The sequence below is a fragment of the Spermophilus citellus genome (genome assembly GCF_964194105.1).
Source record: "Spermophilus citellus genome assembly, chromosome: 9".
NCBI classification, from domain to species: domain Eukaryota; kingdom Metazoa; phylum Chordata; class Mammalia; order Rodentia; family Sciuridae; genus Spermophilus; species Spermophilus citellus.
This window is the reverse complement of record NC_138191.1, coordinates 14069890-14087486: the sequence shown is the minus strand read 5'-3', so window position 1 is coordinate 14087486 and position 17597 is coordinate 14069890. Positions and strand designations below refer to the sequence as shown.

The 17597-nt window shown below is 38.3% G+C and overlaps 1 protein-coding gene across 6 annotated transcripts in view; it reads right to left on the bottom strand.

The window, feature by feature from the left end:
- Window positions 1–17597, bottom strand: part of DDR2 (discoidin domain receptor tyrosine kinase 2) — a 162985-nt gene that overhangs the window by 91427 nt on the left and 53961 nt on the right. Inside the window, exon 1 of one of the 6 annotated variants that reach the window (XM_081307617.1) lies at window positions 298–316. The exons of the other annotated variants lie outside the window; for them this stretch is intronic. Within the exon in view, the coding sequence (XP_081163743.1) occupies window positions 298–309 (12 nt within the window). The 5' untranslated portion in view covers window positions 310–316. Of the gene's footprint in view, window positions 1–297; window positions 317–17597 lie in introns of those variants that run through there. 6 annotated transcript variants of the gene reach the window in all.

Below are 17597 nucleotides of genomic sequence, written 5' to 3'. Positions count from 1 at the left end.
CTGCATTGATGTTAGTTTAATTAAACTGCATTTTTTTTACCATGTCTAATATTTCTTTTAGAATCCTAATATATTCTTTTAATAATAATTATGAGAGTCCTGCTCTCCACTTCTTCAGTACAACAAGCATGTATGTCATGTTTATTAATAATACACCATGACACACACCATCACTGAGAGTTTAAAAGGAATCCAGAAAGCATTTAGAGAACAACGTGGGGTAAAGCACAATCAAATGGAAGGCAGTGGGTTAGAGAAGCCAATCATTCCAGAGTCCAGTCCTCAGGAGATACTTACATGGCAACTCATGTTCCTAGGAAGTCTGTGAAGTGTCCTTTCCCATGAAAATCTCAGAGTAAAAAGAGTCCAGGCATTTCTTAGAGCCAAAATCTCATCTACTCACAAAGCCCTGGAGGAGGAGCCTGGGACCTGCTATGTCAGACACATGGGCATGTCGCTTGCTGTTCCCTCCAAAAACAGGATGGGGAAATGTCAAATGGCAGGAAAGCACATGAGTCACACCAACAATGCCCAGTGGGGGATAGGGTTTTCAGTAAAAAGAATGAGTAAAGTTTTATTTGCCACAAAATCCCAAGAGCTCAAAACTTGGTGAAAGAATAAAAGATATAACCCCAACATTTCAAAAGCAATTAACAACTTTAACTTCTCTTTGTTTTTAGAGCAAAGATACAATTCTTAATCAAAATAATACCCAGGACCAGCAGGAGGGGTCAGCATATAAGAATCTCAGGAATAGGGATGAGGGTCTGTGTGATTCATACAAAAATCAGTCAGCGTTATAATTGTTTTAATGTATTTTTAGTCACGGTAAGTCACTGACTTGGAAATTTTAAAGAACATTAAAGAAAGCATAACAATGCTTATGAAACATTGCTTTAAAAAAAGCGTTTTCAAAAAGATGGGAAATATTTGTCTATTTTTATTCTCATCTATTATAGATGAGGAAACTGAAAATTCAACTGTAAACTCTAGAAAAGCCTAGACCAAGTCTTACCAGATTGTGTCCAGCACTAACAATGCCCAGCACATGGGAGGTCTGCTAGAAATAGCTGTTGAATGAACAAATGAGGAAGAACAAGAGAGAAGGCATGACTCAGCCAGTGTTCCATGTCCCATTTTGGCAGAGTTGGCGTGAGTGTCCTAAGCCAAGCCTGGTGGTCTTTCCACCCTAGAGTGGTGGTTAATGAAGAACATGGAATCTGGAGCCAGACTGCCTGGACTCCTACGCAGTTCCATGGGTTACAAGCTGAGTGACTGTGAATGGGTTTTATAATATCCCTGAACTTCAATTTCCTCTTCCATAAAATGGGAATAATCATAGTCCAGCTCTCAGGGAGCAGTCACAAGCATAGAGTGAGGAAACATCCATAAAGTAATTTAGATAGTCCCCAGCTTGTGTGCTCAATACATCATGCCCTTTATTATATCATACTAGATAATAAGATGGAACTAAATAAACTTAGTCCCTAATGACTCAGCATTCTGTCTTCTGAGTTCTTGGTAAGTTCTTTGAAAAAAGTAGCCTGAAATAAAACCTTAAAGTAGTTGGGCATAGTGGTGCGCACCTGTGATCTCAGAAGGTTGAGTCAGGAGGATCACAAAGGTCAAGGCCAGCATGGGCAACTTAATAAGACCCTGACTCAAAATAAAAGGGCTGGAAATGTAGCTTAGTGGTAGAGCACCTCTGGGTTCAATGTCAAGTACTAAACAAACAACAAACAAAACCCACAAAGAATTATTCATAAATGACCCCTTGTGTTTTTTTTCCAGAAGTTCATCAACTTAAAGTAAACCCAGGAACACCAAAAACTTAAATAACTGAAACCAACAAGTCAGTCTTTGCAGGAATTGTCCATGTTACCCAGGACTTCACCCTATAAGGGCTGGCAGAGGTCAAGTGAGCTAGCCTTGTGGCCAAGAATACAAATGTTAGGCTTTAACTGCCTGGGCTTAAATTAAAACTGCCTGAAATTAAATCCTAATTCCTCTACTTGTTTACTGTATAACCTAGGGCAAGTTATTTTCCCTCTCTTTGCTTACACTTCTTCAATTGCAAAATGAGTTTAATAACTTCTCTCACTATGTAGGGTTGCCGAGAGGACTAAACAGTACCTAGTATCTTTCTGGAAATACCAGAATTAGCCATCACCACACATAGTAGACATCCATGTGAGTTTCCATAAATTTTCTACGTGACAGAGTGTGGTTGCCCTGTCCTTGGTTATCCTTGCAGAATACATTGCAACTGGCACCAGAGCCATAGTCCAAATCTACAGCACTGACTCTAGCCTGAAGAGATGCACAAATAATATACAAAGCCAACACAGATTACTGGAATGAAGTCCCATGACAATCAGTCTGAATGATGGAACTTTGGTCACACAACAAGAGTGTGAGCAATTTTCTGGCAGAACACTGTAAGGGCAACCCAGGGACCTGGGTCTTCATCATCAGCAGAAATAAGTTCCAATGGACTAACACATTAACAAAAATCTGGGGAGGACCAGCATCATAGCCAGGACTGGACAACCTATGATTTGCAGGTGCTAACGGACACACCGGTAGCTGAAAACTCTTAGATGACCTCTTTGCCTCTTGGTACTTTCTCTGGGCTGTCTCTCCAGCCAGAGTTCTGGCAGAAGCACAATTCAGTTCAACCCAGGACAGCGCTGGGAGTCTCACGTCCACTGACGCACCCTGGATGCCCCTCCTCTCTGAGTCATGACAAAGTCTTCCTAAGGGTGGATTCAAAACCCAAACCAAGCTTTTGTTTTTTTTAACAGAGATAGTATATAAATGTTCCTCAACTAACAGAGCTTAAAATCAGTAGATTTTACAGAGCCAGTTGCATTGTTGTGATTAGGAGCTTAGACTGTAGAGCCACTTGCTGCCCAAGTTCAAATCCTGGCTGAACCACTTATTTATCTTGCTTGAGATACTTTACCTCTTCATGCCTCCGTTGCCATATCAGTAAGATTTAACAAATCTATTTACCACATATGGTGTTCATAGGATTAAATGAATTAACATGTACTAAATATTTAGGAGTGCCCAGAAACTAGAGTGTACCCTACACAGGCTAGCAGACCACTTGGACTGGTGGTAAATGTGTCTGAGCGAATGAAGAGAAAACAGACAGAGAAGTCTCACACCAAACAGAACCAAAGGTTGTATCCATTTGTGTGTGCTGGTTCTTGGAGTGGAGAAATATTCAGTCTTACTTGTCTCATTCTTAATGTATGCTCAAGTATTCCCTTTAGTAAAAGTCACTTAGAACCAGTCCAAAGCAAAGGCTCTTTCAACTGTTCTCACTCCTTCACTTGCATAACACCAAAGTTGCTGAACCAATCTCATTCAAAGTTTCCAAAACAATCACCTTTGGACTGAGTTGACCTGGAAACTTTTAGTAGACTGAGTTGCAGTTGCAAAAGTTTGGGAGTGAAAATACCAGACATTCATCTACATCATGTCTTGCTTTTCTGATTGCACCAACATATAAAAATGAACCCACAAGAATGATCTACCCCAGTACTCCATTATTACTTGGTGTGTATACCCTAAATACTCAGATTCTTCCAGTGCTTGAGGTTATTAAAAGCTGTGCTTCAAATTATTAAAAAAATGAATAATGCCAATGAAATGCCTATTAAAGCAGAGATAAACAAAGCACATATACTACACCAAATGTAGTTCAATTCTGATAAGCTTTAATTAAATTTAGTTGTATGGTCTTTGTTGCTGTTCCTTTTAGATACACATGACAGTGGAGTATATTTTGACATATTATACATACATGGAGTATAGCTTATTCTAATTAGGATATCACCTTATGGTTGTACCTGATGTCAAGTTTCACTGTTTGTGTATTCTTATATGAACATAGGAGAGTTATGTCCAATTCATTTTACTCTCTTTGCTATTCCCATTCTCCCTCCCTTCCTTCCATTCCCCTTAGTCTAATCCAAACTTCTATTCTTCCCTCCCCTCAGCATATTGTATGTTAGCATCCACATATCAGAGAGAACATTTAGCCTTTGATTTTTTTTTTGGAACTGGCTTATTTCACTTAGCATTATAGCCTCCAGCAAATGCCATAATTTAATTCTCCTTTAAGGCTGAGTAATATCCCATTGGGTATATATACCACATTCCATAGCTTAGCTATTGTGAATTGAGCTACTACAAACATTAGTGTGGATGTGTCACTGTAGTATGCTGATTTTAAGTCCTTAGGGTATATGCCAAGGAGTGGGATAACGGGATCAAATGGTGGTTCCATTTCAAGTTTTCTGAGGAATCTCCATTCTGCTTTTCAGAGTGATTGTACCAATTTTCAGTCCCACCCAGCAATGTATGAGTGTACCTTTTCCCCCACATCCTCACCAACACTTATTTTTACTTGTACCCTTAAAAATTGCTGTTCTGACTGAAGTGAAATAGAATCTCAGTGTAGTTTTAATTTGCATTTCTCTGTTAGAATGTTGAACATTTTTTCACATACTTGTTGACCATTCATATTTCTTCTTCTGTGAAGTGCCTGTTCAGTGTCATCATTCATTTTGAGATCAGATATATAACTGCTCTAAGACCATAACTGATGAGGTCAAAGTCTTAGAACTCAGTTCCCTCCCTTCAGTCCTAAGAGAAACATGTCACACCACCCTCATGGTATCACAGGAAGTTACAATGAAAACTGGGACTAGAACACTCAGAGTTATTGGCTCCCAGAAGACAGCTGGGAAAACCTGAAAAGATCAAATCCTCTCAAAAATTTATATGTTGGTCAACTTCTCAATGCTGGGACCAAAATACCTAATCAGAACAACTTGATGGAATTGGTTTTGGGTTCCTAGTTTCAGAAGGTTCAGTCCACAGTGGACCATCAATTCCACTCTGGAGTTGAGGTGAGGCAGAACATCATGGTGGAAGAGCATGGCAGAGAAAAGGTGCTCAGCTCATAGCAGCTAAGAAGCAGAGAGAGGGCAGGAAGTGCCTGCAAGAAAAATGAACCTTCCAAGGAATGTCCCCAGTGACAGGCTTCCTCCAGCCACACCCCATCTGACCACAGTTACCACCCAGTCAGTCCGTTCAAACTAGGATGATCTGACTAGGTTACAGCTCTCATACTGTAAACATTTTACCTCCTGTGTTACCATAGGTGCTTTGGAGGGAAATTGTGATTTAAACCCAGGCAGTCTGTCCCTTGAATTTGCACTTCTGACCAATCATCTATACTGCATCATGAGCTTAAGAGGGAATTTTTTTTATGACCCAGTTCAAATTTGAGTGTTAATACTTATACAGATTTCAAATTTTCTTGCTTGGTTTTAATCATGGGTATTTATTGTAGTATTCACACAGATGGCTTTGGTGCTAAGGGTGCTGTATGTGTGTGTATGCGTGCACATGTGTTTTCTGTATTCCACTTATGTGTGTGTGTGTTTCAGAGTTCTCAAGGACTCATACTGCATGAATTTACATGTAATATTACATAGAATAATGCTGTTTATGTCCACAAAAAAATTACTAAGATTTTGGTGAGAATTATGTTAAACTTATATATTTGATTTGGGGAGAATTACATCTTTACCATATCTTCACTATGTTGAGTAATTCCCAGAACACAGTATGTATCTCCACTTACTGAGATCTTCTTTTGATTTGTTCTATTAGGTTTTAAAATTTTCAGTGTATAAGTTCTGAACATACTTTGGTATATTTACATTTAAGCATTTTAAAATGTTTTTACCAGTGCACTATACTTATACATAGCAGTGGGGTTCATTATGACATATTCATAAATGCATATAACACAATTTGCTCCCCTTCCATGCCCAGTACTTCTTTCCCTCTCTTCACTCTCCCTGATTCCCTTTCATTACTCTATTGGCCTTCCTTTTATTTACTTATTATGCTTTTTAAAGTAGTGCATTATAACTATACATAAAAGTGAAATTAACTGTAATATATTCATACACACACACACATAGCCTAATTTGGTCAATTTAATTCCATAGTTCCTCTCCTTTCCCAAGCTTCGTCCTTCCCCTTTGATCCCCTTCTTCTTCTTCTCTACAATTCTCCCTCCTACTTTCCTGAGATGTCCATTTTAAAAATTGCTTATTTCTATCTAGCTCCTGTGTATGAGAGAAAACATTTAATCCCTGACTTTCTGAGTCTGGTTTATTTCACTTAGCACTTTGTTCTTCAAGAATCAATAGTTTTCCTATCCTCCAATAATGAATCTGCTGAAAAAGACATCAGAAAAACATCTCCATTCAAAATAGCCTCAAAAACAAACAAACAAAGAAAACTACTTGGCAACAAATCTAACCAAGGAGGTGAAAGACTTCTATCATGAAAATTATAGAACTCTGAAGAAAGAAACTGAAGATGACCTCAGAAGATGGAAAGGCCTCCCGTATGCTTGGATAGGCACAATCAATATTGTCAAAATAGACATTTTCCCAAAAGTATCTACAGATCCAATGTGAGCCTCATCAAAATACCAATAACATTCTTCACAGCAATAGAAAAACAATACTAAAATTCATATAGAAGAACAAATGACCAAGAATAGCAGAAGCAATATTGAGCAATAAGAGTGATGCTAGAAAAGGGGTTATCAAACATGATCAATATATGTGGAAGATCAATGGAGTTGAAAATGAGAGAGGGGGAATAAAGTTGTGGAAGGAGAGGAAATAGGGAATGAATTTAACAAAATCATTTTATATGCATATATAAATATATCAAAGGGAATTTTACATATATATGTGTGTGTGTGTGTGCGTACACACACACACACACACACACACACACACCAATCAAAAGAAAATAAATAAAGAAGTGATAGGAAGATCACTGGAGTAGAAGAAGGAGAATAGGTGATGGGAGGAAGAGAGAAACATGAGGGTGAAATAAAAATTGAAATCAGATTCCTTGCATGTATTGTTTTTATTTGTTCTTTTTAGATATACATTACAGTAGAGCATATTTTGATATATTTATGTAAATATGGAGTATATCTTATTTTAATTGGGATTCCAGTCTTATGGTTGTACATGATGGGAGAATCTGATTTTAAATTACAGTATAGAGTAACGGTAATGAAACCAACTTGCTATTGGTATAAAAGTAAACATGAAGATCAACGGAATAGAAGACAGAGAGAAACCCTCACAGATACAATCAGCTGATCTTTGACAAAGGTACCAAAACTATACATTGAAAAGCCTGTATTTAAACAAATAGTTTTTGGAAAACTGGATATCCATAAGTAGAAGAATAAGACTAGATCCTTATCTCTCAGTCTGCACACACACACACACGCACACACACACACATCAAAATGGATCAAAGACCTAGGAATTCGATCATAAGCATTGGAACTGCTAGGAGAATACACAGGGTCAACACTTCAACATAATCTAAAGCTAAAGAAATAAGTGCGTTGGCATCAAATTAAAAAGCTTCTGCACAGCAAAGGAAACAATTAAAAACATGAAGGGAAAGCCTACATAATGGGAAAAAATCTTTTGCCACTACTCTTCTGATAGGAGATTAATATCCAGAATATATAAAGAATTCAAAAAATTAACACAAAAAATAATAATCAATAAATGGGCAAATGAACTAAACAGATATTTCCCAAAAGAAAAAATGCAAATGGCCAAAAAGTATATTTTTAAAAAATGTACAACATCCTTAGTAATCAGGGAAATACAAATCAAACCACACTGAGATTTCATCTCATTGTAGATAGCATAGCAATCATCAAGAATACAAATAACAATAAATGTTGGTGAGGATATGGGGGAAAAGGTACACTCATGTTTTCTTGGTGGCTGCCAGCTAGTGCCATCACTTTAGAAAGCAGAATGGAGATTCCTTAGAAAACTAGAAATGGAACCATCATATGACCCAGCTATCTCACTCCTTGATATTTATTCAAAAGAACTAAAATTTGCACACTATAGTGATACATGCATACCAATATTATAGTAGCACAATTAACAATAGCCAAGTTATAAAACCAGCTTAGATGTCCCCTAATAGACAAATGGATTTTTAATTTAATGTGGTATACACACAATGGAGTTTTACTCAACTATGAAGAACAATGAAATTGTATCATTTGCTGGCAAATGGATGGAACTGGAGAACATTTTAATATTTTTGAGGGATTATAAATGATAATTGATTTTTAATTTTGACATCCACATATTAATTACTGAACTATAGAAATACAATTTATTGGACTGGGATTGTGGCTCAGCAGTAGAGCACTCATCTAGCACGTGTGAGGCCCCGGGTTCGATCCTTAGCACCACATAAAAATAAATAAATAAATAAAGATATAAAAAAAAGAAAGTTTAAAAACCTGAACTTTGTTTTTTAAAAAATACAATTTATTTTTATATCCAATGAGCTTGCTGGACCCATTTATTAGTTCTAGGAGGATTTTTTAGACATTTCTTGAGATTTTCTATGTAGGTGATCATGTCATCTTCAAATATAAATTTACTTCCTACTTTCCAATCTGTATGCCTTTGATTTTTTTTCCCCCAATGACTAGAATTTCCAGCACTATATTGAATATGAATGACAGAAGCAGGCATTCTTGCCTCCAGCCCAGGCTTAGGGAGAGAGCATTTTATCATTAAGTATAATGTTAACTATAGACTCCTTAAAGAGGCTTTTTTATGTAAATTTTTTATTTATATATGACAGAAGAATGCATTGTGATTCTTATTACATATATAGAGCACAATTTTTTCATATCTCTAGTTGTATACATAGTATATTCACACCCTTCTGTGTCTTCATACCTGTACTTTGGATAATAATGATCATTACATTCCACCATCATTAATTACCCCATGCCCCTCTCTTCCCCTCCAACCCCTCTGCCCTATCAAGAGTTGTCTATTCCTCCCATGCTCCCTCTCCCTGTCTCACTATGAATCAGCCTCCTTATATCAAAGAAAACATTCAGCATTTGGCTTTGGGGGATTGGCTAACTTCACTTAGCATTATCTTCTCTAACTCCATCCATTAACCTGCAAATGCCACGATTTTATTAAAAGAGGCTTTTTATCAAATTGATGCTATTCCCCTCTATTTCTAACTGCAGAGAGATTTTATCATGAATGGATGTTGAATGTTGTCAAATTATATTTTTGAGACAATTAATATGATCATGTTACTTTTTACATTGAATCAGTATTGCATAACTGGAAAAAACCTCACTTGTATGTAATTATTTGTATACATGGTTCCATTCAATTTGCTAATATTTTGTTGAGATATTCCATGCCCATTAGTATAGCTACTCCTGATTTCTTCTGTTTAAAATTTGTATCATACAGCTTTTTTTCGTCACTTTTCTTTTGACATACCTGTATCCTTATATTTAAAGGGAGTTCTTTACAGACAGCATGTAGATGGATCATGTTTTTAAAGAATTCTGTTGTCTCTGTCATTTTTATAGGTACAAAAAATATAGTAATTATACATGTTTCAGCCTAACGTATGAGTTTATTTAATCCTCAAAACAATATTCTCAAAATCCTCAAAATATGCCCATTCCCTAATGAAGGAAATTGAGACAGAGGGAGGTAAAAGTAGGAGCTCCAGTGGTGTAACTGGTTATAACACAGTACTGGTAAGACAAAGAGGTAAAGGTATCTGCTGAAGTTAACATACCCAGGAAGCAGTGGAATTGGAATTTGAGTCCAGTTGCACTCCAATGTTCTTGCTTGCACCCAGCATGCATCACCAGCCTGAGCCAGCCAGCAAGCAAGGCTATTTCATTATCAATCCTAGAGCTGAGTTTGGCAAAGACTGCACTAATTCTAACATGTACACCTCCTCAGTGAGCTCCAGCCCCACTTGGGAGAGAAGTGAGGTTCCAGTTTACCGTATAGGACTTTGACTTGATAATATTTACAACCATACATACCAGTCATGGCTGACTGTTGATACTGCTAGGTTCAAGCAGGCAGGGTATGTCAGTGCACTCCACAGGATCCCAGAAAGCTTAGGGCAGTGGGCGGGGGACAAAAATCACTGTCAGGCCACATGGCCAGAAAAGAGTCCCTGGCCAATTAAAAAAGGAGGGCCAGATCTCAGCCTAAGAAAACAGAGCAGCAGTGTCCAACTCAAGGGAGGCCCACCAAGATAAACACTGATCTCCCGCCTCCACCCTCACTGTGGATTTCTTCAGGAAAGAAGAGGGAGTGGGCTGGATAGGGACATAGGGCAACACCTTGGGTCTGGTCCAAAGTAGACTTACAGGCATGACCAGGCATCTCATGTGATTATAGCTCAGTCCTATCCTTTTGGCAGGAGTCACCTAAATGCTTCAAAGGGGGCCCAAAATTAACCTTCCTCCCTTGAAATGAAGGAGCTTATAAGATGACTCAGAGTAGAGGACTGGAGGTGTCTACACACAATTCACGGCTCACTTCAGCTGGGAGCATTCCTGTGCTGTGAACAGACAGAATGTTCATGTTCCCTGCTAGAATCAATGTTTATGTTCTGCCCAAATTCTTATGTTGGAACCTAAACCCCAATGTGGCAGTTCTTGGAGTTGGGGCATTTGGGAGGTGAATGACCTCAAGGGATTAAGAAGGGACCCAGAGGAGCTGGGGATGTGGCTCAAGTGGTAGAGGCTCGCCTAGCGTGCATGAGGCACTGGATTCAATTCTTGTCACCACATAAAAATAAAATAAAGATATTGTGTTCACCTTAAAAAAATAAAAAAGAAGGGACCCAGAGAGCTCCCTTTTACCTTCTACTATGTAAGAACATAGGAAGAAATCTCTATCTGTAAACCAGAAAGCAGTCCTTACCAGGTACCAGATCTGCTGACATTCAATCTAGGACTTCCAGCCTCCAGAACTTTGAGAAATAAATGTCTGTTTCTTTTAAGTCGTCCTTTCTATATAGCTTGTTTTAATAAACTGAACAGACTTGGACACTGTACTGCCACCCACATCATTCATGCATTGTTTCTTGGAATTTGAGTGAGGCTGATGGCCTAATTCATGAAAGAGAGAAGGAAAAAATGATCTGATAAATTACCTCTGTCACTACAGAGAGGAGTGGACCAAGGGACAATCATGAAAAAACACAGGCAACCAAAGAAGTTCAGTCAATTCACAGTTTTAAGTTGTATAAATCAATCAATCAAACTTCAAGGAAAGACTATGTAGATAATATCTGAACCCTGAATTTGTAGAAACCTTTTGCCTGCGTGCCAAGGCTGAGCACAGCACACTTTAAACAAACTGACATGCAGCAATCTGTTTTATAAAAGCTAAAAACTACATCCAGGAAGGTTAAGACCCTTTTCTCAAGGTTATCCAGCAAAATGGGAAGTAGAGCCCAGGCATAAGGTCTGGTTTCAATCTGAATCTTTTGGCCCAGACAGTGTTCTCTTCATTCACTGCATCACAAAAACAAGCAGATGTGGATACTCACATTGGTAAGGTCATGGTACTCCTCCCAAGAAAAGAAGCCAGACTGACTTCCCCGGGGATAATCAGTAAGTCCCTGACTGAACTTGAGTTTTCTTAGAAATGTCTTGGCTCTATAATTTCAACTTTATAAAAAAAAATATGTGTGCTTGTATAAAATGATTTGAATGTGTTCAGTTGATAGGACTATGAGTCAATCCTCTCCTCCCCCACCCCACCAAAACAAAACAAAAAACCTCTAAGGCTGGGTTGTATTATTTTTACACTTTTTAAAATATTATTTGTACGCTTTCGTAAAGGAGTCCATTCTCCTAAATACCATTCTAAATACCTCTAAGGCCATTGAACTAAATGAAGCTTTTGACAAGAAAGAAATGAGCTAGCAAGTGCCATTCTTACTAAGAATAGGTCTTAGCACTTTAGGAACCATCCTGACAAAAATAAACCCAAGTTCTCGACTTAAAAATAAGATGTTGATCAGGATCTCTTGAGAATTTGCATGTTTCTCTCTCCATATGGAATTCCTTCAACACCTCTCAGGACACTTGCCTTGATCCACTGGTCTCCAGGATTCTCAGACTTCACTGAGTTCACCTCACCAAAGTGACCAGAGACAGACCAGGTTTTCTACCTCACTACTCTTTGAACACAACCTACTCTGTCATCTCAGGAACTTCTCTAAAACTTTATAACAGTTTGAGGTCTTTATGGGGAGATACAAGATCACCTCTAAAAAGTTACTTCCCCTCTCCTTCAGTCCTTCCGGGTAAAAGAAATGTGCTCCAGACAACAGATTTCAGACTGCTTCCTAATTCCTCAATGACTTGTGTTTCTTCATTCAGAAAAGAGGGGTTTGGATTAGATGATCTCTAAGGTTCCACCCAGCTCTACCTGCAAGCCTAAATTTCTAGTATTAAATCCCAGAGGGTTCACTTGACAGAAGTTGATATTTGAGGGAAGACAGAACTTTAGCAAGCAAATAATAATAACCATTTTAATCAGTGTTTACTGTCTGTCATATACTATTCTTGGCACTCTATATACATTGCCTCATTTAATACAGCAACCCTATGAAATAGGAATTGTAATTATTATAATTTACACATAGGTAAACTAAGGTTCAACTAAGTTACTTAACCTTACCATGATCACGCAATTAGTAGGTAAAAGAACTCAGCTAGTTTGGTGCCAGAGCCATGTTCTTAGCTGCTATTACATGTGGAAAGATCTGTCTAGGAAGCTGAGCTCAGTGTCTCCCCAGCAAACGATCTTTATTGACTTTAAATTTTAACACATTTACTTTCCCAATTCCCTACAAGTTGACAAACTTTACCATGATTTTCCCTCTATAAAATTTAAAAAAAAATGTTTTAGAGAACAAATAAATTTGCTCAAGCCCCAACATATTAAGTAGAAATAATATAACATGAAAGAGGCAACAAAGAGCTGTATTTTTGAGTAGATATGAAAGCCAAAAGTTGAGAGAATGAAAGTCATATACAGTGGACGGGGAGGAATTTTAGACACAAGATACCTTCGTGAAGCCCTGAAATCACTAAAGGCCCCAAATTTCACACCTCCCTATTTTGCTTGCTTCTAAAGGATCCCCAAGTTAAACGCTGCTTGAGTGTTGCTCTTCAGTTCTAATATACTAAATAAAAAGGACATGTTCATGAATCATCTAGAGCTAGAAGACCTCTCTAGAATGTCCCTATTTGTTCAAGTAAGAAAAGGTCTCTGTTCTAGGATTACCAAAATAATGAAAAACTCATTTGGAAAAGAAATGAAGAAAAATAAAAAGACATAAAGAGTCTGGAACAATCACCTGATGCTTATCTATGAACAGAGCTTTACAGAGAAACTAGTCAATTAAGACATATCAAGAAATAAAATTTTGCTGGGCGCAGTGGCACACGCCTGTAATCCCAATGGTTCAGGAGGTGGAGACAGGTGGATTTCGAGTTCAAAGCCAGCCTCAGCAACTTAGTGAGGCACTAAGCAACTCTGTGAAACCCTGTCTCTAATAAAATACAAAAAGGCTGGGGATGTGGCTCAGTGGTTAAGTGCCCCTGTGTTTAATCCCCAGTACCAAAAAAATGATAATAATAAAATATTCATTGAATGCCTTACTTTTACTTAAAGCCCATGAAAGTCACAACACAGAATTTGGAAAGAGCAAACCCTTCATATATTTGAAAATTTCCACTCAGTAATAGAGCAGCATTTGGAAGTGGTTCCCCCATGGGATAGATGGCATCCTACAAATCCTTGGGAAAGAAAAGAAAAAGCCAATATTTTGAGGGAAGGGGAATCTCTATCCTTGACCCACTGTGGGCCTGGATCTCAAGTGGAACTATTATCATTTCTTGTACACTCCTGGGATCCAGTTCACAGCATCCAGAGCTTGAGCAAATCCAAACTGGCCACATCTCTCAGATAATACTGGTTTGAATTAACATCCTATGATTGGGCAGACCCCCTTGAGCACAAAGGAAACACTGGTTCCTTTTAACCAGATTATACCCTTTTATATCCCAAAGAGAGAGCAGTGACTTTTCCATTAGTGCAAGAAACAGAAAGCTGGTCAAAGGGTATCATAGGGAATGGAAGGTTCTAGAGCATGTTAAAAGCATACACTTTTGAGATCTGATTTTGGCTCTCAACCTAGCTGTGCAACTTGGCAAGTGACTTAACCATAGTGAACTTTGCTGCTGTCATTTGTAGAAGGCAGTTGATAATATTTATTGCCTAGGTTTGGGGCTTTTTTCTTTTTTTAAGATTGCATATAATGTACTTGGCACTGTGCCCAGCACACAATAGATTCTTAATAAATAGCGATTGTTATTGCTATTGTTTCCAAAAGATGCAGGAGGCAATAATGAGATTTTACTTTTGAAGGCTTTATGTTAAATGTGTGGGGTTTTTTTTCTTTAGTTTATTTAATACACATTGGCTGAGAATCTATTGTGTGCCTCAATAAGGTAGATTTGGATAGAACAATACATGGCACACTTTGTCAACTTAAAGAATTCACAGGCTAGCAAGGGGGAGTATCATATAAACTAATAACAATAGAGGTCTTACAAGTATATGGAGAAAGGTACTGTGTGAATATAAGGAAGAAGCAATTAACAGCTAAGTCAGTCAGGAAGGATTTACTCTGTCCATTTCTGCACGTGATCAGGAGTTAGGCATAAGAAGTACAGCATGAAACTTTAGGCCAAATAAAAAAAAGTATTAGATAGTTTTTAACTGCTCACTTGCACTCATGGACACACACTTATTCCAAAACACTAGCCACACTGCATTCCAAGACACACACACTCCAGTCACACACATACACATCCCAACTCAAGTGCACACACACACACACCACATATTTTTCAACTCACTTGCCTACGCACAGATGCACACATTTCACTAGTGTACATTCACACAAAACCCAGCTCACTACCTCGCATGCCTGCATGCACATACACTTACACACACACGTGCAACTTAACCAAGCTCACTTGAACATTCCAATCAGTCACCACAGTGTGACTGCACCTCTATGTCTCTGCTTCTCTGCCTGACAGACCAGGCCTAGGACTTCTCCCTGAGTTACTATGGCAATCTGAATACCCTTTCTGTCTACATTTTCTGTTCCTTCCACATGCTATTACCTTTCCTGTATATGCTCATGGCTACAGTCTTATTCTTACCAATTCATCCAGTGTTCTGTAAAAGAAGGGATTTTTCTAAAATTCAAACTGATCAAGTCATTTCCCTGCTTAAAGAAAACTCCACTGACCATTTATCTGTTTACTCCCTCTTATGTATTCCAGCATGACAAAAAAAGACCCCCATGATGTTGCCTCTCCCAATATCTCAAGCTCCTTCCTGCCTCAGAGCTATCCATTAAACAAATATTAGCCAAATACCTACAATGTTAAAGTCTTTGGATTTGAGTTCCAACTTTAGGTCTCAACTATCTAACTAGGCAACTTAGCAAGATGCTTAAAAATAGAAAGCTTTGCTTCTGATATTTCTTTGAAACACATACTTCAGCAGGCCTGAAAAAGGGCAGTTCCTTAAAAGCTTTAGGCCCGTTTGCAAGCCCCAAGCCCTTGCTTATTCATTCCTTTGACTGTTAAAACTCACCTTGGACTCTGATATACTCACCATCCTTCCCTTTCCACCACCCACCGTAGAATGGATACTGGTCCCACTCAGCTTTTGGTGAATGCTGTACCATCACTCACATCTCTTCTTCTACTCTCTGGTTTACATGCCCAACCCCAGAACCCTGTGATCTCCATATTATTCCACATCCCCAGCACCTGACCATGAGAATATTTCAGAAAGCACTTGCTGTGCAAGCAGTGTTTCTTCTCTGATTGCAGTCATTAAAATGTGGTGTGGGCTCTATTCCTCACAGTTAAGGTGCTCCTAGAGTGGAAGCTCAAGATGAGGTTTTCCAACATTGATAGTAGCATTATCAACAATAATTACAAAGCAATTAGCAAGTAGTAAATAATCTTCATACAATGCTCTGCCATACTAGTAAGTAACAAAAGTAGGACTTGAATTCAAACTTCTGATTGAATTATGCTGCTTAAAAGAACTGGAAAAACCAGGCACAGTGGTACACATCTGTAATCCCAACTACTCGGGCAGAGAGAAGAGGATAACAAGTTTGAAGCCATCCTGGGAAATTTTGTGAGACCTTGTTTCAAAATAAAATATAAGGAAAGGGTTGGGTATATAGTTCAATAGTAGAGTGGCCCCTGGATTCAGACCCCAGAAATACACACACACATACACACACACACACACACACACACTAAATCAAGGAAAATACTATTTAAGTTCTTCAGAAAATGAAATATAGGACTACCAGTATGCCACTCATTGGGTATGTACCCAAAGGAAAGAAAATCAGCATGTTGATGAGACATCTGTACTCTCACATTCACTGCTGCACTATTCACAATAGCTAAGAAAGGAAAATAACTTAAGTGTCCACAGAAGGATGACTGGATAAAGAAAATGACACACACACAAACACACACCAAAAAAAAAAAACTATTATTCAATCATAAAAAGGAATAAAATCCTGTCATTTGCAACAACATGGATAAAATTAGAAGACATTGTGTTAAGTGAAATAAATTAGGCACAGAAAGACAAATACTGCATGATCTCACTCATGTGGAAGTTTAAAGTTGATTTCGTAGATGTTGAGCTGGAACAGTGGTCAGGAATGGGAGTAAATGGAGGAGGACCAGACAATGGGTATCAAAATACAGATAGGAAAATTGGTTCTAGCATTCTCTTGCACAGTTGGGTGCCGATAGTTTACAACAGCTAATTTTATATTTTATAAAGAACTAGAAGAGAGGAGTTTGAAGGTTTCCAACACAAGAAATGATGAATGTCTGAGAAGATGGAAATGCTAATTACCCTGGTTTGATTATTATGAATTGTATATATGTATTAAACTGTCACACTAAACCCTGTGAATGCTTATGTAATTATATGTTAATTAAAAAGAAAAAAATTAAGATTTTTGAAAATTGATTAAAAAAAAGACAGAGATTTTTTTGGTAAAACAGTAAAGTACAATGAGTGGTCTGTTGTCCCCAGAAGAGAAGTGTCACACTTTACCCTGTTTGTTGGTTACCTATTGTGTTAGTCCACTTTTCATCATTGTGACCAAAATACACAACAAGACAACGTAAAGGATAAAAAGTTTACTTTGGCTTTCATAGGTTCAGTCCAAAGTAGGCTGCCTGCCCTGCTGTGCGCCCCTGGTGAATAAAACATCATGGCGGGAGGATCCAACATGGCGGCCGGCGAGGAAGCAGCGATTCCAATGTCTCCACATTAACGGGATCAGAAAGACCCATTGGAACAGCTGCAGTCTACCTACTGAGGAACTTCTAACAAAATTCCGTTAAGAGGGGACCTGCCGGGAATTGGTAGGTTTATTAGAAGTGACAGTTTGTCCCATACAAGTGGATCTTGGCCGGCCACGCGGGCACAGAGGTCCAGTCCCGTAGCCACCAGCTGCTTCTGCGGGCGGCCAGCGGCCCGGAGCTGCGCGGCCCG